This window comes from Pteronotus mesoamericanus, unplaced genomic scaffold (genome assembly GCF_021234165.1).
Source record: "Pteronotus mesoamericanus isolate MK-2021 breed Mesoamerican mustached bat unplaced genomic scaffold, CSHL_Meso_final contig_317, whole genome shotgun sequence".
In the NCBI taxonomy this organism is placed as follows: domain Eukaryota; kingdom Metazoa; phylum Chordata; class Mammalia; order Chiroptera; family Mormoopidae; genus Pteronotus; species Pteronotus mesoamericanus.
The window spans coordinates 3,633,952-3,658,543 of NW_026555133.1; the positions used below are offsets into that span (position 1 = coordinate 3,633,952).

Here is a 24,592-nt window from a genome sequence, read left to right on the forward strand (position 1 = left end):
GATAAATACCCAAAAGTGGAATTGCTGGATCATATGGTAGTTCTTTTTATTTTTTGAGGAACCACCATATTATTTTTCATGGTGGCTGCACCAGTTTACATTCCCACCAACAGTCTACAAAGGTTCCCTTTTGTCTTCACGAGCTCACTAATGCTGTTGTTTCTTATCTTTTGGAAAAGAGCCATCCTAATAGGTGTGAGGTGGTATCTTACTGTGGTTGTGATCCGAAATTCCCCGGTGATGATGTTGAGCTTCTTTCATGTGTCTGCTGAGCATCTGTGTGTCCCTCTGTGGGAAAATGTCTGTTCAGATCCTCTGCCTGTTTTTTAATCCGATTTTTATTTTGCTGCACTATTGTATGAGTTCTTTACATATTTTGGATATTAACCCTTATCAGATATATGATTTGCAAATGTTTTCTCCTATTCCGTAGGTTGTCTTTTCATTTTGTTGATCATTTTCTTTGCTGTGTAGAAGCTTTTTAATTGTCCTTGTTTATTTTTACCTTTGTTGCCTTTCCTTTTGGAGTCAAATCCAAAAAAATCATAGCTCAGATTGATGTCAAGAAATTTACTGCCTTTTAATTTGCAAAACTACCCTGAGATGTATAAGAAATTTTTTACATTTTACAAAGGAAAAAATTTAAGCTCAGAAAGAATTTTTCTCCCCAAGATGAACAGCTAGTCAGTAGTGGGTTGGGATTTTAGCCATTTCTTGTGTGACTCCAAAGTTTACCTTTTCCAGTACAACATAATGCCTCCCAGGCAGGAGAAGGGTCTGAGCAAAGACATATAGACTGAAGCGTGCAGGGGTGTGTTTTAAGTAGAAAAGTTTCATTGAAATTTGGGCAGAGAGCAGGCGATGTGGTTGGAGAAGCAGATAGAGACCAGAGTGTCGCATTTCAGCCCAAGAACTGTGAGCAGCCTTTATCCTTCGGCAGTGGAGAAGCCACGGCAGTGTTTGGGCTGCGAGCATGGCCCAGAGCCAAGACCGCGTCACCTGGCTGGCGCCTAAGAGCTGGCAGCTGCTGGTGCTTCCCCATCAGCCCCAGGTGCATGCGCAAAACTGACCACTGAGGCACTTGACCAGCATTCGGTGCCCTGTCATCTTTGTTGGTGAAGAATGCTTTCTAGAAAACCTTAATGACTTGCAGTGCGGTAGTACTGAGAGAGCATTTATCTTGGGGGTGGGATGCAAGGGCATGGGGGCAGGGCCACCAGTGAAGAGGCCGAGGGGAGGCAGTGGCACTGAGAGGCGGACCGGGGAGTGACTGAGGAGGTGGACCGGGTGGGTGCCAGGAAAAACTGCGTGTGGGGCAAACAGCGGAGGAGGCAGAGGGGTCGGGGCCCACGTGCCGCAGTCGCCTGCAGCCCTGAGAGCCTGGGGGGTGTGAGGGCCCTTCCGACAGTGGCCACCCAGCCCCTCCTGTGTGAGCTGGTGTAGCTTAATGTTAGAGGCTGCTCGCACTGAACTAACGCCTTTACCCAAACCTCTTCCCGTCCCCCAGCTAAGCAACCTTGGGGTTAGCTGTGATCCCTGGCACCTGTGACCATGGATACCCCTCTATCCCATGTCCTATCTGGACCTCTGAGTGACTTGACTGGGTGCCCAGAGGTCAGGGGACGCAGGGACTTGGAAGTCAGGGTCAGAAGCAGAGCAGCGAGCCAGTGCCTGGAGTGTCCCCGAGGCAGAGTGCCTGCTCGCAGACAGGGCCAGAGGTGGCCTCAGCCCTCGTGGGAAGCAAACTACAGATTCTTTTCTGTTAACAGCAACGGTCTGAAGCTTTGTCAGAAAGTGATGAATGAATTTCAAACACTAAATGAAGAGATAATATTTAAAGGTCCTTCCTGCCTTTGATTCTATATTTTGTGTTTCTTATAAAAAAAAATAAAAATAGTACATGCTTATTGTGAAAAACTTAAAGTACATAGGCTATAAAGCAGAAAGTATTCTCCTTTCACCCTCAACTCTCCTCTGAGATTGGTATATATGCTTTCAAACACCTTCAAAGTTTCTGTGTTTGTGTGTGAATGTATAGGCATTTCTCTCTCTCTCTCCACATGAATCGTACTATCACACTGTCTCTTAATTTGTCTTTTTTTAACTCACTACATCATAGACATCTTTCCATGTTAAACCATAAATTTTTATTATTTTAATAGCTACCTGTTCTTCTGTTTCTATGTGTTTTAATTTTCATAACTAATTTTTGTTTGCAATCCAGTTTCACTTTTATGAGCAGTGGACGCCCGTAGCAGTGCAGTGAGCAGTACTGCGGGCTTGTGTAAGTTTCTACACTGAAGTCTTAGAAGTAGAGTTTGTGTCCTAAGGAATGGCTTTTTAAGATTTTGGTAATTGTTGGTCTGCCCTTGGGACAAGTGTCGCTGGCCTTGCCAGGAGTGTGTGTGAGGCCCTCCTGCTCCCAGCTGTGCCAGCAGGACGGACTCTGAGGGTGTCAGCAGGCAGGCGGGCTTGGCCCCTTGGGTAGGGCCTTGGTTGGCTGTGGTAAAGAGGCTGCTCATGGAATCAACTTCAACAGCTTCTTGCAGGAGCCAAAGTGAACGAACTAACCAAACACCGCCAGACCGCCCTGCACCTCGCTGCCCAGCAGGACCTGCCCACCATCTGCTCGGTCCTCTTGGAGAATGGAGTGGACTTTGCTGCCGTGGATGAGAATGGAAATAACGGTAATTCCTAGCCCTTCCCCTTTGTCCGGTGCTGGGGGCCCTAAGCAGTCCCTCCATGCTAGGGGTGGAGGCGCACTGCACGCTTGGGTGTGCTCACCTTCAGGGAGGCTGGCTTTCCGAGGGGCAGAGCAGTGACAGGGAGGCTCTGAGCCAGGCATCCAACATGCTGCTGGCTGGGCCCTGGGCAGCCTCCCAGTCTGAATGGTAACCCTAGAAGCCAAAGGTGGCTTCTTGTGAAACCATGAAACTCCTCTTTGGATACCTGTGGAAGCAGAAAGCAGCCTTATAAGGTTTCATTTATGACTCATTCTTGGAGGGTGGACAGTGGCTGCTTCGGCCGAATCCCTTTGAGAGCAAGGCTTGTGAGGGTGAGGAGCAGCCAAGATTTTCTGCATGTGCTTCTGAGTTCTCACACTAAGAGAATTTATTCCCTAGCTCTTCATCTCGCTGTCATGCACGGTCGGCTCAACAACATTCGGGTCCTCCTGACAGAGTGCACCGTAGACGCCGAAGCCTTTAATCTAAGGTGAGTGTGTGTGGTCTGGAGCAGGGGTCAGTGCTGCACGTCGCTGGCCCTGCCCCTCCGAGCTGGCAGTCACCGGAGCCTCACATTAGCCCCAGGTGCGCACTGTAGAACTGGCCACTAGGGCACATGACCAGCTTTTGGAAGCCTGGAATTTTTCTTTTAAAAAAATTCTTTTAAGAAAATCTTTTATGACCTCTTACGTGTCTTTTGATTTATCCAGCACCACAGAGTTCAGAGTATTCCATTTCTTTTGTGGATGATGGCTGTGGCAGATACACACCTAACTTTTCAACTTGTTTTATCAGAGGCCAGTCGCCACTGCACATTTTGGGACAATATGGCAAAGAGAATGCAGCAGCCATCTTTGATCTCTTCTTAGAGTGCATGCCTGAGTATCCTCTAGATAAACCAGATGCAGAAGGAAACACGGGTATGTAATAAGCTGTTTGTGTGTCCTGTCTCACTTGTATTCCTTGCTTCCTGGAAAAACGAGCCCAGGCACACATGTCGTTCATTGAAGTGCCTTCAGCCCAGTGCATGTCAGCAGGGCTGTGAGCATCTGTCACAGATCTCTGCCATGGAATTTGGCAGTGTCTGATTTTAGGCACAAGCATGTAGGATGTGAATCTAGTGCTCCAAAGCCATACCCATGTCCAGATGGGCCTGCCGCCTGTTTTTGTTACTGTCATCTACCTCCTATCCAGGCAGGCCTTGAGGGCCCTGCCCATGCTCCCAGATCCCAGGAGAGAAATAAAATATAAGCACTTCACAGGGGCTTCAGAAGGAGGAAGTGGACTACAGTGTGTGTTGATGTGCTTTGAAAAAGTGGCAAGTTATATATGGATAAGGGCTGATGTCTTATGGAGAGGCCTCTCTCCTGGTATTCCTCCAGCTAGCAACAGTCACTATGTTAATTTGTGTAGCTTTCATAGTTTATTAAATATACTTTTACATTCATTTTCTTGTTGAATACTCACTGTGTTCCCATTTTTTAAGTAGGGGAACAAAAATGAAACGCAAATGTCTTTCTTCCCAGTCCTGGGCTCTCTGAGCACTTTGCTGCACGGTATTCCCATTCATTTGCCCTCATGGCCTTTGGCAGAAATGCAGTCACCAAGGGGGTGTCCTGAACCTTAGCACAAGACTGAATATTTTGTCATCAATTCTTGGCTTTAGGAAGAGTTCTTGGTCTTGATACACAAATGTGTTTTTAAGCCAGCAGTGCTGAGCCTGAGTTTCAGAGAAGTCAGCCCCGGGAGGCAGCTGCTGGACCCAGCACGTAACTCCAGCACCATTTGCCAGGCGCAGGTACACAGGCAGGCAGGCAGGCGCTGGCTTACGCAGAAGGCCTAGTTATAAACACCTGGCTCTGCCATATTGTAGGTGATTCTGGGTAAATTTTTCAACTTTTTTATGCCCATTTCTTCATTTGAAATAATAACCTTTATCTTACTGGATTATTTAGAGAATTAAATGAAAGAATTTAAATAAAGTGTATGGTAAAGGTAAGCAAAGGGGAGCTATTAGCTATAATTATTAGTCAAAAGGGCCACCAGGATGGCCGGGCTGGAGCCTGTATTCCCACTGGGCCTGCAGCTGCTGAGAAGAAAGGCCCCGTGGATGGGACGGACTTTGTGGAACTTGTTCCCACACTGACTTTTTTCTGCCTGTGTACACACCTCACAGGTCTTCAGATTTAGTTACATTGTGTAAGCAGAGCTTTGTCCTCCTGGCGTTTCCTGCCAGAGGAGGGCAGCTGAGACAGTGGTGTTTTTCCTTCTGTGTCTGAACCCCTCTCGTTCTCCCAGAGCCCAGGTCAGAATGGGCAGGATTGTGTCTCTGGAGCTGCTCTGGAGTCCCCTGGCTCGTGGCCAGGCCCTTGACTGGAAGGTGCTGCACATCTCCTGGGGAGGTCTCACTAGAGCCACAGGGCTCCTGTGTATCAGTGGGGACTGTCCTAACAGATGTCCTCCCAGGAAGCTGTCCTGTCTTCACACGTCATCCGCAAGCCCTTTGGCAGTGCCAGGCCCGACTCAGGCGGCAAGTAGCCCTGTCTTTGGTTCTGTTTTCCAGTGCTGCTCTTAGCGTACATGAAGGGGAATGCCAACTTGTGCCGTGCCATCGTCCGAGCTGGGGCTCGCCTCGGGGTGAACAATAACCAAGGAGTCAACATTTTCAACTACCAGGTTGCCACCAAGCAACTTCTGTTTAGACTGTTAGGTGCGTGGCCTACCTTCTGCTCTTTCGCTGCAAGCACAGTTCCATGTTGATTGTCTAGATGTGTTGGTGATCTTTAAGTCTGACAATGACTTGCTCCAGCTACTGAACCAGTAGTTTTCCAGGCACCACATAGGACTTTTTCTGTGCATGCCATGAAAGGCCTTTGAGCAACGGTGGGAGGGTCGCCGTGAGCAGTCTCCTCGCAGAGGGCCCCTTTCGGTTTCCCAGTTCCCTTGATGCTCCCAGGAATCCTTAAGCTCCAGGCAGGGGACCCTTACCTTCGGTCCTGGCTGCTTCTCTGTGCACCCTTCTCCTCCAGCTGATTCAGATTCCCTGCCTCCCTCAGAGTAGCCTTGTGTTTTAGCCCCTACCGATTCTTTTCTCTGTTTCCTTTGTGAAGAGGAATGCTTCACTCTTAATTTTGTATTTGCAAATTGTTCCTCATCCCCACTGAGGTGACAGAAAGACTGAGGATGCCTCCCGTGCCTCCATGTCACTGTGCTGTCATCTCCCATGATGGACACAGAACAGAGGCTATTAACCCCATGGTACAGGCCGGGAAATGAGCTCAGAAATACCTGATAGCGGTGTGATTTTGATGTAGGCGACTTGCCGAAAGTCACGAAGCTGACTGGTAGCAGAGCCAGCACTAAAGCCCAGGGCTTCTCTGGTATCTGCTCTGTTTGCATGCACTCGGTCGGCCTTTTAAGTGCTCAGAATAGGAGCCCAATACAGTGCTGGTGTGTAGAAGGTGCTCGGCAGTGGGTGATTCACGTGCTGCCTCCTCCCTGTGAGCGCAGATCCCTGTGAGCTCAGTCCGTGTCTGTGTCTGTGTAGAGAGCACTCAGAACAGTGCCTGGCACAGAGTTAGCGTCCAGTAAATAAATAACTAGTGATAGTTGCTATTATCTACACTGGTAACTCCCAACCTCAATGCTCCACAGCTTCCACAGACTCCAGACTGAACTGCTCATCTACCCTGGTTCTTTCTTTTATGCCTCTTCTCTGCTGGTCATCCCACCAGGCTCAGCCACTCCGTCTAGAAACCTAGGAATCACCTTTGGCTCCTTCCTGCTCCCTGCCTCCCTCTCAGCACCCCCCACCCCGCCCCACACACACTTAATCACTCACCAGATCTCACAGGTTGTCTTGGGTCCCTGCCAGTCTCTCTAGGTGCCGGTCTCTGCTTTCTCCCCATGAGCCTCACACATAGCCTTGTGTTCCTCCCCCCAGACACTTGGCTGCTGTTCCCCTCTCCCCGGGCTGCCTGGCAAATGCTGGTTCTCCATATTCTCTCTGTGAGGCTTCCCTGACCCAGTTAGTGCATTGCCCCCTCATCCATCGCGTCACTCTGCAGTGTGTGGCTTTATTTACTGGTCTGCTCCCTGCTCCGTCTAGAGCTCTGAGTCGAGCCTGGCACAGCCACTGTCTGACAGGAGCTAGTCTTCTCCCGCTGTGTTACAGACATGCTGTCCAAGGAGCCTCCGTGGTGTGACGGCTCCAACTGCTACGAGTGCACTGCCAAGTTTGGAGTCACAACTCGCAAGCATCACTGGTGAGAACCCCCAGCATCACTTGCCAGAGGAGCAAGGGCACTTCTGATGATGTCACTGCTTCTCCTTTTTTCCATGATAAGCCATTAACCTGCCAGGGCCCCGCACTCTCCTGGGCAAAACTGGACCACAGGGAGTGATGAAATGATAGGGCTGTACACACCTGTGGCGATATCGGGAGGGCAGGGGACACACTGACTGGTGGCCTTCCTGCTGAATGCTGGCGTTCACAGGTCCCAGGTGGCCTGTCAGGCCCATGTCATCTCTCCCAGGCTTTCTGCCTGCTGCGGAGCTGAGCTGAGTTAGTGCCGCCCTAGAACTTGTGTCTCCTAGATGGAGCACAGGCTGCTCCGCCAAGGCCTGAGGAGCTGCCCTGGCCTGTGTGGACGTCCTGCCCTAAAGTGAAAGGTTGTGGGTTTGATTCATGGTCAGGGTACCTGTCTGGGGTGCAGGTTCAGTCCCCGGTCGGGTTTGGTCCCAGTTGGGGCACCTGTGAGAGGCAGTTGATGTTTCTCACGTCGTCCTTTCTCCTCCCTCCCTTCGCCTCTCTCTAAAATCAGTGGACATTTCCTTGGGTGAGTATTAAAAAAAAAAAAAAGACTGAGGAGCTGTTCCCAAGAGCACAAGACGGTTCTCTGGCTATTGCTAAGTCTCTCTTGATCTTTAAAGAAAGCTCCTTCTCCAGAATCACTTTAACTTAATAACTGGCTAGAGTTTTGTTTTCATGGACGAAAAGTAATACATACATTGGGGTCATTTGGCTGGCAGTGTGGCTGTCCCGGTGCTGGGGAGCAGTCTCCTCTTCAGGACCCCTCTCACGGTTCATTTCTTTGCTTCCACAGCCGTCACTGCGGACGTCTTCTTTGCCATAAATGTTCGACCAAGGAGATTCCCATTATAAAGTTCGATCTGAACAAGCCCGTGCGAGTCTGCAACATTTGCTTTGATGTACTAACTTTGGGCGGGGTCTCTTAGTGAGCCCCTAGGAGAGTCCAGGCCACCTCCCAGTCACCTCCCCAGCAGCTGCTCTGCTCACCAGCCTGACCCCACCCAGAGCCGGAGCTGGCAGGCGGCTTCCTTCGGCAGCGGAGTGGAGCAGACAGTTCAGGACCATGGCGTGATAGATTCCGTTCCGATGACTCTGTATGACTGTCAGTTTGTCAGACTGTGATTGAGCTCAATAGATGTCTCACTAATTGGACCAGGCCATTAGCCTAAGTGGTAAATGTGATAGGACTTAGACCCCATTCTGCTAGCAACATACAAGAACACTTCGAAAACCCTTTTCCCTCCCGGTAGCCTAGTGTCCATCTCAGAGCGTTCGTGAAGCCTTCCCGCCCGGGCGGACTTCCTAGGCAGATGTGGCCAGAGGAAGCAGTTCTGGCTGCTCCGTGAGAGCCGGCTTTACCCTGGGGTTATTGGCTTTGGACTTTTCTGCACAGTGTTTTCATAAAAATTATAGGATCCTCTTGCCCTGAAATTTTTTTTTTTTTTTTTTTTTGGAAAAGCTAAGCTGTATTTATAGTGAGCTACCCCTTTAAAAAAAGGTGAAATCTTTCTAAACAGGGTTCAAAGATGAGAGCTGAAAAATTGTGGCCTTAACAACTGAAAGCTTTACTAGTATTCATGCTACTCGGGTGTCATTAGTGCAGTTGGGCAGCTTGACACCGCCTAGCAGTTGTCTCCTCCTCTCATCTTGCTGTGTCCTGTCTGTGGAGCCTCAGTCACTCTGCCACCTGGGAGTGGTGGAGGAAATGCACTTTTATTGTGCTGCACTTTTTTATATAACTTCATTATTGGTGATTCCAATTTAAAAATCCATGATCAAAAAATACATCCATGCATTAGTGATTCTAATGATCAGCTTTGCCTGGAACTCAGCTCACACTAAGTCTTAAAGGATGAGAAACCCCTGCAGAGTGTCACTTGGAGCAAGAGAGTCACACAGGCCAAGGGATGAGAAGGGGGATCTCCAGCCTCAGGCTGGGAAGGCCCACCTCCTTGACATGAATGCTTGTTGCTGACCCCTTCCCTAGCCATGCTGTGAGCGCTGTGTGTGCCAGGTCCCAGTTCTGTGTAGCTTGCCCTGCCCCCTAAGAGCCAACAGCTGAAGGCCCTGGCCAAACGTGTGGGACCTGGTTCGGGAGGGCTCTGGCGTGGGTGCTGAAGGACGCCCCTGGGGCTTCTCGGCTGTCGTGCTGCTAGTACATGTGTTAATAACCCTGAGGTGTTAAACTTCACATTTAAAAAGAAACTTTTACCACTGCTTTCAAAAACAAACAAATAATTCTGAGATGAACAATGTATGTTATAGTTATACTCAGAGATTAACAGTCTCAATCATACATACTGATTTTTAAGACATTTAATAACCACTACATGTTTTGTTTTGTTTTTTGTATTAATGAAGTATGGATATATGTGTAAAAGGGACTAAATATTTTTTTGCAACAGCCTGCTTTTTTGTTTGTTTTTGGAAAGTGGTATGTCCTCTATATTGCTGTACATTTATACATTCTATTGCCCAAATATGTGTGTAAAATGAGCTGATAAACCTGAGTGCTAATTTTTTTTAATATTTCTGTGATTTATAAGATATATATGCTTTCTATGTTAATACGAGCTTGTGCACAATGTTTAAAAGAAAAATTAGAAGAGTTGGGGAACTAAAAGTCTGTGACATTTCTTACAGAATTTTTATAGAAAAACAACTAGTCTTGGCAAACACTTGACCATGTGAGGCATGTGGTCAGTTTCCATTTTCTGTTGCCTGAAGAGGGCCACACGGAAGCGGGGCTTAGGTGGCTTGATTTTTCAGTTGTGAAGTAAGATGGCTGTGCTTCAGATACCAAGTGAGGTGGTTGGTACATTTATACTTGTTCTTTTAACGTTCGTGGTGGAGAGAGACTAGGAATTCAATCAGGGATGAGGCCGATTGTCCTGCCCCTGCCCTCCGTACCAATCTCAGCAGCAGTCTTGCCTCTAATTGCACTTAAAATCATGTTTTAACTATGTGGAGTCATGCTTCTAGTTCTTCACAGAGCTGGGATAGCTGTGGTACCGAGCGGCCGTGGAGCAGGGGAGCATTTTGTGAGCTCTCGGTTGGCGCGCTTGTAGGCCCAGAGCGAGCACCTTCGCACAGCCTTAGGAAGCGTCCCTGACCCTGCTGACGCTCCCGGGCCTCGCCCCCCAGGTTCCCTGAGTGGGACTGCCGCCGGCCCCCCGTGCACTGCCCCAACTGGGACTTCACACACTCTCAGTCCCCGTTGTGCTCTCCAAGATGACAAGACTTGACTACAGAACTCTCTAGCTGTTCTTGTTAAATTTTAATTCATAGCTTAAATACTAGTAGCGAAAACTCAATTTTATTCATTCAGAAAGTTGCCAATTGTGAATAGAACAAGAAGAATAAACTTGACTGAAATATAATTTTCTGCATCAATCAACATTGTTAAGCTGAATTAGCTTTTTAAATGCCTCATGTGTGTTCCTAACAGTTTTGTGTTGTTTTTTTTAAGACAAAGGTACAAACCGAGTGCTATACATAAATCCAATGGCTAAATTGCTATGATCCTCTAACACAGAAATTTCCCACAAACTTAAGTGCCTCCACGTAGGACTTTTTAACTTTTCAGTTACCTGTGTAGTGGTGTCTCACTGATGTGTCAGAACATGTGTTCCATTTGGAGTTGGTTGCCTGTGCACTGTCAACCCCAGTTACCAATTTAGTTGAGGCCGGATTAGATTGCTCCGTTTGCCTGCCACATTCTCTCCAAGAGCGGGGTCCCTGTGACTGATAGTCCTCTACCTCAGAGCCCTGAGTCATTTCTGTCCGCCCTGTTCAGCTTCCTCACTCTTCTCCCTGAATGGGGTCCCTGCGTGGAGCTCAGCGTGTTTATGGGACCGGCACTGCTCCCACTTCATGCCCCCTGCCTGCTGTGTTGAACGGTAGTGCGCTGATCTTGTCTGTAGGCGTGGATGGGAAGTCTTGGCAGGGGGACAGCCTTGATCTCCGTCCCGGGTTCTTTAATCTGAGGAAAAAGAACTGTCGAACTATGTGATGCTTAGACGTGAAAGGCAGAGCAACTCCCCGGGCGACAGCCTGAGCAAGGAGACGTACGCTTCCACCAACAGACCCCCCTTGGATTCACAGGTTGAGGCTGAGAAGGAGCTCCTGAAAGAAGCTTCCTTCCAGGACCGGGGACTGCTTCCCTCAGGACAAGCCCCAGAAGAGCTGGGCACTGCAAGCCCAGCCCCTCCTAACCTGCAGCGCCAACGCTCGCCACGCCCTGCTGGGCAGAGGACGAAGCAGAGGGGAAACAACTTTCTAAAGAGGTTTAGAGGCCACCTTCTCATTTTGTGAAGAAATAATTCACTGAAGAGCTGATGGTTTGACAAGATATTAACTAAACACCTATTAAATTCCCAGACGTTATCATAAATGCCTTAAAGACTTTTTAGATCATTGCCTGTACGGTTCCTTTCTGTATGGCGTAAATAATATATTAACATGTTATAACTGACAACATTGGTCTTCTGTAGCTAGGAAGTCTCAAGTTGGCAGACTGCTTGACTTCATGACTTGTTCTTTTTGGCAGATGAATAGAGTTGGCAGTTTCCAAGACAAAGGGCAGTCAGTGACTGGGCGGAAAGTGCAGGAACACATTTGGGTTGATCACCTTGGCTTTCAAGCCACGTGGGGTGGTGCTCAGTGGGACAGTGGCATCGTATAGGACCATGGCGCTTATCAGCATTGTTTCTCTGGAGTCCGTGTAATGGAATGTATTTTTCAAATATTCATATTTGCATTTTCTTTAACAATTCCTTATAATAAAATGAGGTAAAATTGTGCATTCAAAGTGAGAACTTTAATGAGACATTTGTAGTTAACTTTTCATGCAGAAGTACCAATAAGCATTAAAAACAAACAAATTTTAAAACTCCTGACATGTGATTAACTTCTTTACCAGCTACCCACCAGGAAAGTTGGAATTTCTAGCACTTTTCAGAAACATTGTTGACGGCCATCAAAAAGTAGCAGTTTTAGGCCACATAGCCAGCTGCCTGGATTTACTGTCCCCTCAGCCCAGGCCTCAGCCGTGGCAGTGCGGACCCCACTGATGCTCGCCAAGGGACCCCGCAAATTCCCGCTTCAAAACGCCATTACTGAGGAACAGCTCAAGAGGAACCAGGCAGGGCGAGGCTTTTGCTGGTCTCGATCTGAAGGGAGGACTGGCACTGTGGGTTTCATAGAGCAGTAAATTAAGGGGTTTGCAAATTAAAACCCATAAAGCCCCTATGCGAATTGTACAAACCTCGCTCACCTGGCCCTCACATTTTTTTGAACTAATAATGTCTTCCCTTTCTCAACCTCCCACTTTTGCTTACCCCTAGTTCAACTGTGGTGATACGTCTCATTCTCTGCTGGCCTTCCTCATAGTGAACAGGAACCGTTAGGTGCTCCCAAGTAATCCTAATAGCCGTCCTTGAGGTGGACACTGGTCATGTTATGTCATAATATGGGAATACAAACAGGAACCAGCCTGTTTTCACACATTTCAACTTTCACACACTTTGCCCAGCCAAGGAAGAGCACTGGGTCTTCGTTCTGCTTTGTCATTGATTCTGTTTTAGTCTGTGGGTCTGTACAGTGGAAATGTCCATTGTCCTTTTCGGCTCACAGGGTGGCCTTGAGGAAGGTGATCAGTAACATGTCCTTCCTCTCCTGCGAGCACACAGAATCCAGTGTGCACACCGAGAGCCCCCTCCAGTGAGGGCTGATGGGAGCGATGTCTGCTGCCTACTTGCAGGAACTTAGGGACTGGACTCTGGCAGAAGGAAGTGCTCTGGAGGGTGGGGGATCAGCCCAGAATAATCCTCTGAGGGGCACTGCAGATTTCTGAAGAGATGGGTCCCCGCCTGTCCAGGGGGGCCTGTCCGATCATTCCTTGTCCCAGAGCTAAGCAAGCAAGGGCTAGGGGCGACAGACGGATACTGCTCCCTTCGCTGTGCCGTCATGCCGTGGCTGAGCTGTGACCCCAAAACCCCGGGCTCTTCACTCTGAATTTTGTGCTTATAGAAAACTGGGGTCTCAGAATTCAAGGGCAGATGTCAGTTTCCTCCACGTTGGAGGGCAGCTGCCCCACCTTTGCTCTAACTGCTCGGTGCTGAGGCAGAGGGGGCAGGCTTGGGTAAGAAACAGCTCTGCCCTGCGATGGCTGCTGTAACCACTCAAAGGTCGGGGGTGGTGGGGGAGCTCTGCCCCTCTTCTGGGCCATAAAATGAGACCCTCTCCCAGACGGCATGGATGTTAAAGCCCCCTACCCAGCACAGGTGCCCAACATGTATTCTCTCCGTTTCCCTCTGCCAGCAAGTCTTCATTGCCTGAGCTGGACTGTGGCGTTCATCAGAGGGCTGCCTCTACTGGGGAGAGGAGAGGCATTTCTCCAGCAGCCACTCCGCACGGCTGAGCCCTCCTTGCCGCCGAAATGACAACCTGCTCTTGCTGCGTCCCTTGACAATTCCCCCACTGCTCTTTACTGTAATGTGAGAGGTTGGTATCAAAAATTCTCACTGAGCGAGGAGGCGAGCAGCCTGCTGAGGCTGGCTGAGTGCCCCACAGGGTGGTTCAGGGGCCTGCATCTGGCAGAGGTGAGGCAACTTCTGGTGCCTCCCAAGTCCACAATTGACTGGGAGGACTCGAAGGGTGCCTTGTTCTTGCTCCTTTTGCAGGTGGCTTTTGGAAGGGCTCAACCATCTCTGGACCTGGCCCCCACACTCTCCCTGTTTCTACCACACTGTGAGCTCCTTGAGGTCAGGGGCCTCACCTTCCTGCCATCCCTCACCCCACGGCACATAGGGGCTTGGTAAATATTTGTTGAGTGACTAAGGACGAGAGCAGTGGCAGTGACTAGCTCCCACTTAGCCTGGAGTTGGGCGCTGCTGCTTCCAATGACCGGGGTCGCCTCAGGCAATGACAGCTCAAGGGCTGTGTGGAACGAAGAACAAGGCCCTCATCTGAGCCCTCCTTTCTGTTTACCCCTACTCTAGGGAGGGCAGAGACATACCGAGCTATGGAGGAGTGAAAATGGCAGTGAATCAGGACAGGAACCTTGAGTTCCAGGCTCAGCTCCACTGCTGTGGGCCCTTACTGTGTTCTTGGAGATTGGCTGCCTCATCTCCAGAACAAGAGCTAACTGCACACGTACTGTGCACTCTAGGTACTTGCGGCTAGAGCGGTGCAAAACCGAGACGCCCTTGACCTCTGTTCTCAGTCTGCAGTCCAGTGTGAGAGCTGATAGGAAGCCCTGGGTTACAGAACACTGATGTTATTTGAGGAGTGAACACATGGACACTGTTATGGGAACCTAGGGGAGGGTGCATCCAAATCCAACTGGTGGGCCCTGACCAGTAGGGCTGGGTTGGTTGGGTGTCACCCTGCAAAGCGAAAGGTTGCCATTTGATTCCTAGTCAGAGCACATGCCTGGGTTGCAGGTTAGGTTCCTGGTCAGGACGCGTACGGGAGGCAACCAATTGATGTTTCTCTCACATCGATGTTTCTTTCTTCCTCCCTTTCCCTCTCTCTAAAAATAAAATCTTTAAAAAATAAATCCAACTGGTGGGCCAGTGGTTAATGAAGGCTCCCAAGTGGTGTGGATGGGGCCGAGTTTTCAAGAGGTAAGAGGTGGACAAATTGGGCAGAGGAAGAGCTATCATGGCAGGTAGGAGGGACAGCCTGGACGGAGGCATAACGCAGTGAGGTGCAGGCGGGGGGAGGGAGAGAGGCCAAGAGGGGACAGACCGCCCATGAGCCTTGTGTGCCACGCTGCTGGGGAGTCAGCACTTGATCCTTACAGCTACGGGGAGCCACAGAAAGGGCTTAGGTGAGGAACTGCCCTGGTCATCCAGAAGGATGGCTCACAGCACGGAGGGTGGACTGGGGGCAGGGAGTGCGGTTGGTTCGGGAGAGCTGAGGCGGCAGGGGCCGGGACTTGCAGGTGGGGCGGGAGGAGGGAGCAGGAGAGCAAGGAGGGGTGGTCTGTCACCAGGATGCTGGTGTGGCAGATGGCGCACGTGGAGCCATCATTAGGGGGGCCTCAGAATCCTGAGGGAGAAGACAGAGACCGAGTGCCAGAACTGTGGAGCTGAGGTGCCTATGGAGCGCCTCCCCTGGACACATCGTAGCTGAGGTAGGACTGAGAAGTCCAGTGGCAGGGGGGTTTGTGGAGAAGGCTTTCAAGGAAATATGGCCCCGGGGTTCACCAATGCAGAATGTGTGCTGCTGAGCAGGGCAAGGCAGGAGCCAGGCGAGGGGGGCTGGGGAGCAAGGGTAGGGAGTACATCCCACTTTTTCAAAAAGCTCATCTGTGACAGGGATAGATAGGTGCCACAGAAGAATGTGGTGTTACTGAGGGAGTGTTTTATTTATGAAGGGGGGGGGGTGAGCCAGGGGCCAGGGAGAGGCTAAAGGTACAGGAAGGGCAGGTGAGGAGGATCTGGGGTGGCCCAAGGGGCCGAGGGCCGAGTCCGGTACCAGGGGCAGCTGTGGCTACGAGGGCGGTGACCCATGAGACGGCCATGGAGGGGAGGTGGCCTCCATTTTCTGCTCGGGGGACGTGGAAAGTTATTTACTGAGATTAATGATAAAGGCGGGGGGTGGGGGGGAAAGAATAGAAACTGTATAAAATAAGGGTTGAGGGACTGGGAAAGAAGTTGAGGTGAGGCGCAGATGAGGAGAGACCAGGAGCCTGTCAAGCCCTGGCTTCGTTTCCTCATCTGTGAAGCAGAAACGCTCCCTGCCCCGTCTGCTTAACCAGTTAAGAATCTACAAGGCAGTGGCTATGAGACGGCAGGTGCCCTTGGACACCACCCGCTGGAGAAGCTGCAGCCCGGCCAGCGAAGTGGAGGCTGTCCGCATCGGCGTCTGCAGCCTTGCCCCCAACCCTGCTGGTGCACGGACCAGTTACGTTGTAAGAGCTCTAAAATGACCTTTTGCCAAAAATGCAAAATTTTCCCTTTGAAAACACACCACACCTCATTTTAAGTGTTTAAAAAAGAAACAATCTCCTTGCTTTAAATTGAAGAGGCATCTGGATTTGCTGCATCCGTATCAGCAAAAACTTCCAATTCCCAGAAACAGTCCATTCTCTTTCATTGTCACCTCTCACTGTACTGGCCCAGCTCACATCAACTCAATGCAGCTTTTGGTTATAATTCAAGTTTGCCTAAGGGAAGAGTCTCACATATAAGAAAGGTTATAAAAGTCAGGGGTAACAAGTATAGCCAGTGAGCAACCTGGAAGACAGTTATGTTGTTGCTGTTTTTCTTTCTTTGTTTCCCTCGTCTTCTGGCTGTATCGTCTTGCTTCTGAGCTGTAGGGGGATGATGCGGTCCCTTTTGCCAGTGCCACTCACGGGGCCAGTGGCTGATGTGGGCAGCCAGGGAGTCCGTGGGAAGGACGCTCCTGGAGCTCAGAACCCTTTGCTTGTCTGTCCAGTTAGTTTAGGGTTGGTCACACCTGTGCCCATTCATATCTGAGGGCTCTGAAGGAGGATGGCAAGTAGGTCTAGGGGAACAGGGGCAAAAACGGGCTGACCAGCACTAGGCAGGCTGCCAAACTCGCCTTGCTCACCAGAAGGGCAAGCCCATGGTGAGGAGTCATGGGTCACATCTGCAGAGGCCAGAGTCCCTCCAGACCCTCTTGTTTGATGTCAGCAGCCATCCTAGGGCCCACGAGTCAAGGGCACCAGCTTAGAGTGGGAAGGAGCATGTCATGGACAGAGGTGGGCAGCCTGTGTATTCCTCCAAGTTGGGGTGATCCAAGTCCCCACGATTCCTGTGTGCAGGACTGTCTGGCGCCTGGTCACTAGGGGGGCCAGTTGTTCTCACACACACACAGTGGGGCTCCTTGGCACCTGGCTTATACAGCTTCCTGGGGACGCCACTCCAGTCTCTGCTCACACCTCCACTGAAGATGAAAGAAAAGGGCGGGACGGGGGGGACTTCTTAGAAGCATGAACTTGTGAGTCGGTCTGGGAAGGGGAGAGGAGGAAGCAGGGAGCAGAGCCTGGTGGAAAGTAGAGGTCATTCCACTTGCCATCTTGATGTCTTCCAGAGGTGGCAGTCTGCTGTGCTCAGCCCCTGAACCTCAGTGCTGTCTCCTAACTTCCTCCCGCCTCCCCTGCTCCCGGCCCCTGCCCTGTGCCTGCCTGGGAGGCAGTGCGCTCTGCACGGTGGTAACACCAGCAAAACGCTTTCCCCCACTGGCCTGTGAGCTTCTCGAAAGCAGCGTAGGGCTCCGACTCTCTCCTCCCTTCCCCGCTCCGTCCTAGCACTGGGCTCTGTCTTGGTCTCAGGGTCTTCGGCAGCGGGGCAGGGGCGGACAATTCAGGCACAACACAAGGCCTGACGGCCAGGCTTCTGTGAGAGGGCCTTTCCTGCCCCGCGCACAGGTGCAGTTCCTGACATCACCTGGTCCAACAACAGCCTGAGTGACTTCCTGTCCTGGGCGCAGGGACCTGAGTTCAGTCTCCCATGGACTCAAAAGCCTTGCAAAAGGAAAAGGGAATTCTTGGAATTGATGCACCACATGGGAGCATCAATTGAGGCCCTTGAGGCTGAGGGGTCTGTCCAGTTTCTACCTTCCTGCTTACCCTGCCAGAGCTAAAGGAGATCGGAGGGATCTGAACTGTATTTGAACCCAGGCTGGCCTGATGACTAAAGCAGAACGTTTTTTCTCCAGCTTCCCCAAACGAACCTGGAATGATTGCTGTGGCATCTATTCTAATCTGGCTCACCTCAATTCCTTCTTACAGGGGAGGGCTTCTCCAACTAGCCTGTACTTCCCGCAATTACTCAGAATTTGCAGGGTTTTTAAGACGGCACCTCAGGGCATCACCACAAGTGGCCATGGCCACCTCCGTGCCTCCAACATGCAGGGATGATCTGCACTGACACACAGGAAACTGAGGCCCTCGAGTGAATGAACCTGAATGGACCCCCCACAGCAAGCAAGAAAACAGTACTTGTGCCTTCACCTTCCCCAGCCAGGGCTTCTTCAGGAGGGTCTTTGGGGAAGGGAAAAAAAAGGCACCCAGATCTCACCCCTAATATTCTCATGCAGTTGCCTGGAGTGAGGTCCCACTATCAGTGATATTTTTAAATTGCCCACACGATTCTAACACGTAGCCAAAGTTGAGAATCACTGCCCCAAAGCACATGTTTGAAAAAGCTCCCCTGTGTTAACAATCAACTTAGGGCTCCCCTGAGAACAGGGTGACCTAGCAGTTGGGTGGCGAGGTGGAGAGCAGCGGCAGGAGGCCCACTTACCTGTTCTGGGAACACCAGAGAGGGCTGCCCCTTGCTGAGCTCCACTCCGCGTTGCAGGGTGGAAACTTCTGCTTCTCTTTCAGTCCCTGCTTGTTTGCTTCCAAGCCTTCGGTGATCATGGCTTCTACCCGGGTCAGTTCCGGGGTGGGCAGCCCATCCTCTCTGTAGAACCTTCCTATCACCCTTCCTGTGGTGACAGGAAAGCTGACTGTCAGCAACAGTGGGAGGGAGGCACCAAGGAGAGGCTTAGCTTCTCAAGCGGTTGTGGTAAAGCTCAAGTTCCAGGGTTTCTGCTTTCAGGGCTCTAAGTAGCCTGCTGGGTGCGTGCTTCTCAGAACTCACATTGGAGAGACTGAGGCACCTTCTGTCCCGGTATCTCTCAACATCTGACAAGACTGCACACAGAAGCATCCCTTTTGTAGTTGCAGTCTTCTGGTGAGGAAATTATAAACTCTCACTTCCAGACATCCGTTCCCTGAGAGTGGAGCCGTGTGCGATTCATTTTTCAGCGCTCCACAGTGCTGGAGGCACACGGTGCCCCCATAGATGTTTGACAAATAACAGCTTACTGTTTAACATTTTTGTGGCTCAATTCTTCCCAACACTAAATTATTTTGTCTTTGCTAACTATAAATAAATCACTTATTGAGCATTTACTCAGTGTCAGGTGCTATGCTAGAACTTCACGAATATCTTGTTAATCCTCAAAACAACCCTGTGAGACAGTGGTCATTGTTCCCACGTTCACGGGAGGGAGAAAGGGAGGAGTCCATGGACCTACTAAGTGGGCCTGGCCCCCAGCGCATGTTCTCCCCTCCACCATTCTCTTCTTGCTCAGCCTTTCAGTGGAGGCATTAAGTGGAAACTGGATTGAGATAAAATCCCTGCTGGAATTTGTAAAGGACTAAGCTGTGGCAACAGCCAGCAAGCGGTCAGAGAGCCTTCAGGCCAAAGCCAGGAAGGGCTCAGTTCTCCTTAAGTGCAGCAACTTCTGTCTCTAAGTTCTGAGGGTAAGTGGCCTTCACATACAGCACCTGTCACAGGGCAGGAGAAGCAGCAGAAGCACTTCTAGAAGCTCTGACAAGGTAGGAGGAGCTGGCAGTGTATACCTGCCCCAGCTGCGCCTGTCCAACCTTTTCAATCCCCGAGAACTCACTTAGATTCCAGCAGCACTGACATTCAATGCACCCAAGATCCACTTTGTCCTCTGAAGGTCATCTCCCTCTCCAGACTTTTCCATTTGTATTTATGTCACTTCTGGCTTTCGTTATTTGGATTAGGAGCCTTGGATCTCTCTGATGCCTCCTCCTCCGCCACATCCAAATGTATGCTTCCATTTATTTGTGTCTAATCCATTAGCAAGCCTTGTGAGTCCAACCTTTAAAAAACACCGATCCTTTTCCCTTTCTACTGCTACTACCCTAATCCAAACTGTGGATTACAACGGCCTCCCAACGGGTGTTGCCTTCGGCTCATCCCTTCCCACAGTTCTTTCTCCACAAAGCAGCTGGGTATCATTTGAAAACAAGAAAATCATGTCACCTCCGCGCTCCCCACCTCAGGTACTACTGTCCCCTCAGCTGAAATACTCTTCTCTAGATCTCAGGATGGCTGGCTCCTGCTCACCTTCCAGGTCTCAGCTTAACCGTCACCTCCTCCAAGGGACCTACTGCTCTGACCAACTTCTCTAAAGGCGCCATCCCCCTAAAACATGCACTCTATTAGTTTTATTTTATTCACAGCCCTATTTGATTTTGTCTGATCTGTTTACTTATTTTCATCTTTCCCTACCATGAGGCCCAAGCACTCAAAAAAGCTCAGTGTAAAGCATTCACGTTTTAAATGGTTGTAATAAAGGAAGGGATCAAGGCCCGCAGTCTAGGTTGGCCTGGCACAAGAATTTCTCTTACAGAGGGTCTCTGTATGCATGGCGACGAGGCTGTTGCGGTGGCTTTCAGACATGAGACCCAAAGAGAGGGCAGCAGTAGTAGAGGCCACCGAGTTGTAGCGCCTGTGTCATGAGAAGGGCGGTCACCACTGGCTGGGTCTCCAAGCCAATGCTACACCCGGAAAACAACAAAAGACATCTCCTCACTTTCCCTTGAGGCCTGGCCATGTGGCTGCCTGGATGGATTTTTGGTGGTCTGCACTGTGCACCAAGAAAACACACCTTCATCCTCTGACGTGTCCTGGGGGTTCCTGGTGCCATGAAAGCGCCCGACACAGCCCCCCTCCTATAGAGTGAGCCAAGAGAGGGCAGGAACTGCACTCAGCTCCTCCCTGGTCCCTCCAAGGACCAGAACCATAGCTTATCCATAGTAGATATTCAGGTATATCCCTACTTTAACTAAAATCCTTCTGAAGCATTTCCAACAATGTGATCCTTCCTTCCCCCACACTCATTACATTGTTCAAACAACAGTTCAAGACTAGTTCACTTATCTCATCAAACACATCAGTTTGTTCCCCAAACACCAGTATGGCGTGTTTGGTCTGGCAGCTTTGCCCACTCAAAGGACTCCATTCTTCCTCTTTTGTGTTGGGGTTTCTTTTCCTTATTAACCCAGTAATGCTTCAGCCTTGGTTTGCCAACCTCATGGGGAAAAGGGAGAACCAAACCTTCTGAAAGGCAGATGGGTAGAGGGCGGTCCCTTCAATGGCAGACCTGATTGTGGTCTCGGGAATGAACCGGGCAGACTTGGGGAAGACAAAGCAGGGGGCGCTACAGGCTGGGTTGACAAAGGCCGACGGCGGTGGGTGGGAGGAGGTGGGGGATGAAAACAGAACTTGAGATGTTATGAAAACAGCCGTGGCCAGGTAGCCGTGGAGAGAGCAGAGGCGACAGTGAAAATGGCAAGGCTCTCAGAAAAGGCGGCCCACGTAGTAATGACAGAAGCAGTCACTCAGAGACATCAGGGGCAGGGAAAGAACCCTTCCAGTGCAGGCCCGTTCCAAAGGGGAAAGGGCACGGGTGTTCCCCAGGAGGCCGGCTGCGTCCCAGTGGGGCTCCAGTGGGGCCTGCAGGAGGCGGGCAAGAAGGGCTCCAGCCATCCCAGTTCTTCTGACATTCCTTCGGGACACTTAGTTGCCTTCCCATTTAAAAGGTCAGTCCCCGCATATCTCACCATTAAGTAGCAAGTGCAGTGCCCCACACCAGCAGTCCCCAAGCTTTATGGCAACAGGGACTGGTTTCATGGAAGACAGTTTTTCCATGGATGGGGGGAGGGGCAAGGGGAGTGGGAACGGTTTGGGGATGATTCGAGCACATTACATTCAGGCTCACCCCCTGCTGTGCAGCCTGGTCCCCAGCAGGCCAGGCCTGACAGCGGTCAGGCCTGGAGGTTGGAGATCCCTGCTCTACACAACTGGCTTTAACAACTGCTGTTTAGCATACCTTCCCCCTGGGACACAATTCATTCAGGATGGACACAAGCTAATGTTTGTCTCCTTAGAGGACAAAATAAAAAGGATATTTGCCAAAACTGTACACAAACTGAGGCTTCAAGCCTTCCTGCCTCTGTGCTGAAGCCAGAGGCCTGGAACACTGGAGACAAGGAAGCTGCCCTCCTGGAGCTGCTGGCGCACGGTGGGGCCGCCAGACCCCAGCTTTGGGGCAGGAGGGGTCAAAGCAAATGGGCAGGCAACCCTCCCAAGTTTGAGAGAGAGGGAAACAGGTGCCCCAGCCACTTCCTTCTGGGACTCACTGTCACACTAACAGCCAGAGGTTAAGGTGAAAAATCCATTGGGTATATTTCAGATTTTAACCTTGAGTCCAGAGTCCCAAAGAATTTTAGCCCCTTAAAAACTTGCAAGAAAACTAAGTGAAATCTTTGGAAATGACTTGTGGAATACCTACCAACAAATTCATAATTCTTCTCATAGAACGACAGCCAATTTTGAAGTGTCAGCATCTCAGAAAATGACAAGTCAGATACATCATCCACAAGGCCTGCTGCAGAGTAGTCCCCAGTCACAAACGCTCTGGATGCGTCTCGGCCTGCAGGAGAGGTGTTGCCAGTAGGTCAACTTATAAATCACTGACACTGTACCAACTCGAGAATCTATTTTCTGAGAAACAGCTGAAAACCCCACTCTTCACCCCAAGCAAATATAATCCCACCTCCTCTGCCATGGATGCTTGTGGATCTTGGACACACATTTTGGCATTTATCACATTCTTTCATTTACTTTCAGCAACATTTAACACAGCTGACCATTTAGCTTGCCTTCTGTGCCACTACACTCTTGGTTTTCCTACCTCTCCAGCTCGTTTTCCACCATTCTCAGAGTTCATTTATTGTCCACCTCCTCTAACCCAGCCACACCCTCCACGCCACAATCTCATCCACTCCCAGGGTTTCAAATACCACTTCTACACCAAAAACTGCCAAATGTGTATCCTTCCTAAGACTTTTCTTGAGCTCCAGACCTCTATATCCAATTGTCTGCTTAGCATCATTTACATGTCTCTCAGACATCACAAATCCAAAATGTCCACATTGAATGAAGTGGATGTTGAATGAATAACGGGCACAAAGGAACTCAGTAGACAGTAGAGCCCATTGCAAAAGAAATGTCACCCCAGGAATGGAGGGTTTTATGCTCACACTGTGGATCTGACCATGACAGCTGCATCAGGACAGGGCAGGATAGTGCACCAAAAAGTGCCCTCTTCCGGCAGGTAAAATAAAATCCTTCATTCCAGTCCCAGCTCCACTTCTAACTCACTGTGTAGCCCTAGGTAAATCCCTTCTCTGGTAAATTGTTTTCAGTTGACAACACCAACTAAACTTAATCGCTTTCTTTCTGTCTATGCTTCTATTTACCAAGTTCTCCCTAAAGGCAGGGTAGTGACTTGTATTTAAGTACCAGAGGTGGCTTCCCAATTTCCCTAAGATAATGAATGACAACTGGGAAATGCTTATTTAATATCGACCTAGTCCCTGGCCTTAATTTACTCTGCTATTTTTTTCTTTTAATCTGGGAGATGGTCATTCCTCTGGACTGGTAAGAAAACATCTCTAAAGGTAATAAGATGGTGGTTTTAGCCCAAGTCCTGTTAGTAATTAGTTGTGAGGGCTTTAGGCAAATTACATCTTTTAATCCCCTCAGCTGTAAAACAGGGTCAGCAGAATAAGCTTAATCTGACAAGTGCTCTTTGAGGCCTAACCTAATGAAGGATTGTAAAGGTGGCCAGACTCCTTCCTTGCGCTCTAACCTCATAATCTTTTTAAAGAAAGGCAGATATGTGCAGCTGTACTGGAAGCAAGAACTACTCAAACCAAAAGTACTATCTTTAGGGGGAAATTCGGTGGGGAGAAAATTTGGATCCGGGCATAATGGGTTGGAGCTCAATCGTCTCTGTGCCCTGAGAGCCACTCTGTGTGGCACAAAGCAGGTATCCCTCCGGGGTCTTCAGCCGCTGGGTAGTGGGTAACTAACAAGAGGCAGGTCACGCGTTTCTCCACGGTAAATCGGGAAGACTGATGGGAAACGACAGGGAGAAAAGAGGCCAGTAACTGTTGGCTATAGTCACGCCGACTCAGAGACTAGAAGGATCATGCAGCTGCGCCCGGCCCCCATGCTGCTCTGATGAATGTGAGAAAAAAAAAAGCAGATGAATAAATGGAAAAACGCCGCGGTGGCGGCTACGCGCCCGCGTCGGAGCAGGAAAGGGCGTGAGCCGCCTCGCTAATACCTGCGAAGCCGCTATAGTGAGCCCCAGGCTCGTAATGCCTCCGTCCAGAGGACACATCGTAGACGCGGCCCAGCAATGCCAAGTAGAGGCCTGGGTCCCCAGGGCCGCCGCGGTAGCGGGCCAGCTCCTCGGGTATGAAAAGGCGAAAGCCAGTGCGGGGGCTCCACCAGCCCATCAGCCGCGCTGCCACCACCGCGGCCGCCGCTGTGGCCAGGCCCAGTAGGAGCCCGCGCCCACCGAGCCGCAGCATTTAGACTGCCGCACGCCCTCCGCGCTGCCGAGGTTGCCGCCTCTCCGCCCACAACTAAGATGGCTGAGACGCTGGCAGCGACGTCGCTGTCGCTACGCTCTACCTTGTCCGCTTGTCACTGAAAAGACTAGAAGGAAAAAGCCTGGGTAAAGCTCACTCCCGGGCTCCGACTCTTTCTCGTACTTTTTCAGTACAGCTAGTGAACGTGGAAGGATACTCAAGAACTGAGCAGCGAAATGCCTCCTTGGCTTGCAGGTTGTCCGCCCCGAACAAAGATGGTGGCGGAGGAGGCAGCGGGAGGACGCAGATGACATGACAGCAGCCCCTTCT

The 24,592-nt window shown here is 50.4% G+C and overlaps 2 protein-coding genes across 4 annotated transcripts in view; one reads left to right on the forward strand and one right to left on the reverse strand.

The window, feature by feature from the left end:
• Window positions 1-11,723, forward strand: part of ANKFY1 (ankyrin repeat and FYVE domain containing 1) — an 87,828-nt gene extending 76,105 nt beyond the window's left edge. For both annotated transcript variants that reach the window (XM_054575865.1, XM_054575866.1), the window contains 6 exons: window positions 2,540-2,687; window positions 3,123-3,213; window positions 3,519-3,643; window positions 5,287-5,433; window positions 6,898-6,988; window positions 7,829-11,723. In XM_054575865.1, the coding sequence (XP_054431840.1) occupies window positions 2,540-2,687; window positions 3,123-3,213; window positions 3,519-3,643; window positions 5,287-5,433; window positions 6,898-6,988; window positions 7,829-7,961 (735 nt within the window). In that variant the 3' untranslated portion in view covers window positions 7,962-11,723. The remainder of the gene's footprint in view (window positions 1-2,539; window positions 2,688-3,122; window positions 3,214-3,518; window positions 3,644-5,286; window positions 5,434-6,897; window positions 6,989-7,828) is intronic.
• Window positions 11,724-11,836: 113 nt separating this feature from the next.
• Window positions 11,837-24,577, reverse strand: LOC129072379 (neuferricin). 2 transcript variants are annotated; one of them, XM_054575870.1, is made up of 4 exons: window positions 24,446-24,577; window positions 22,171-22,311; window positions 18,315-18,501; window positions 11,837-16,953 (listed from the first exon to the last, which is right to left on the reverse strand). In XM_054575870.1, the coding sequence occupies exons 2-4, from the start codon at window positions 22,223-22,225 to the stop codon at window positions 16,737-16,739; spliced, it is 459 nt and encodes a 152-aa protein (XP_054431845.1). In that variant the 5' UTR covers window positions 22,226-22,311; window positions 24,446-24,577; the 3' UTR covers window positions 11,837-16,736. The 2 variants fall into 2 exon arrangements, with proteins under 2 accessions (XP_054431845.1, XP_054431846.1); XM_054575871.1 differs by lacking the exon at window positions 24,446-24,577 and adding an exon at window positions 24,013-24,277.
• Window positions 24,578-24,592: the final 15 nt, after the last annotated feature.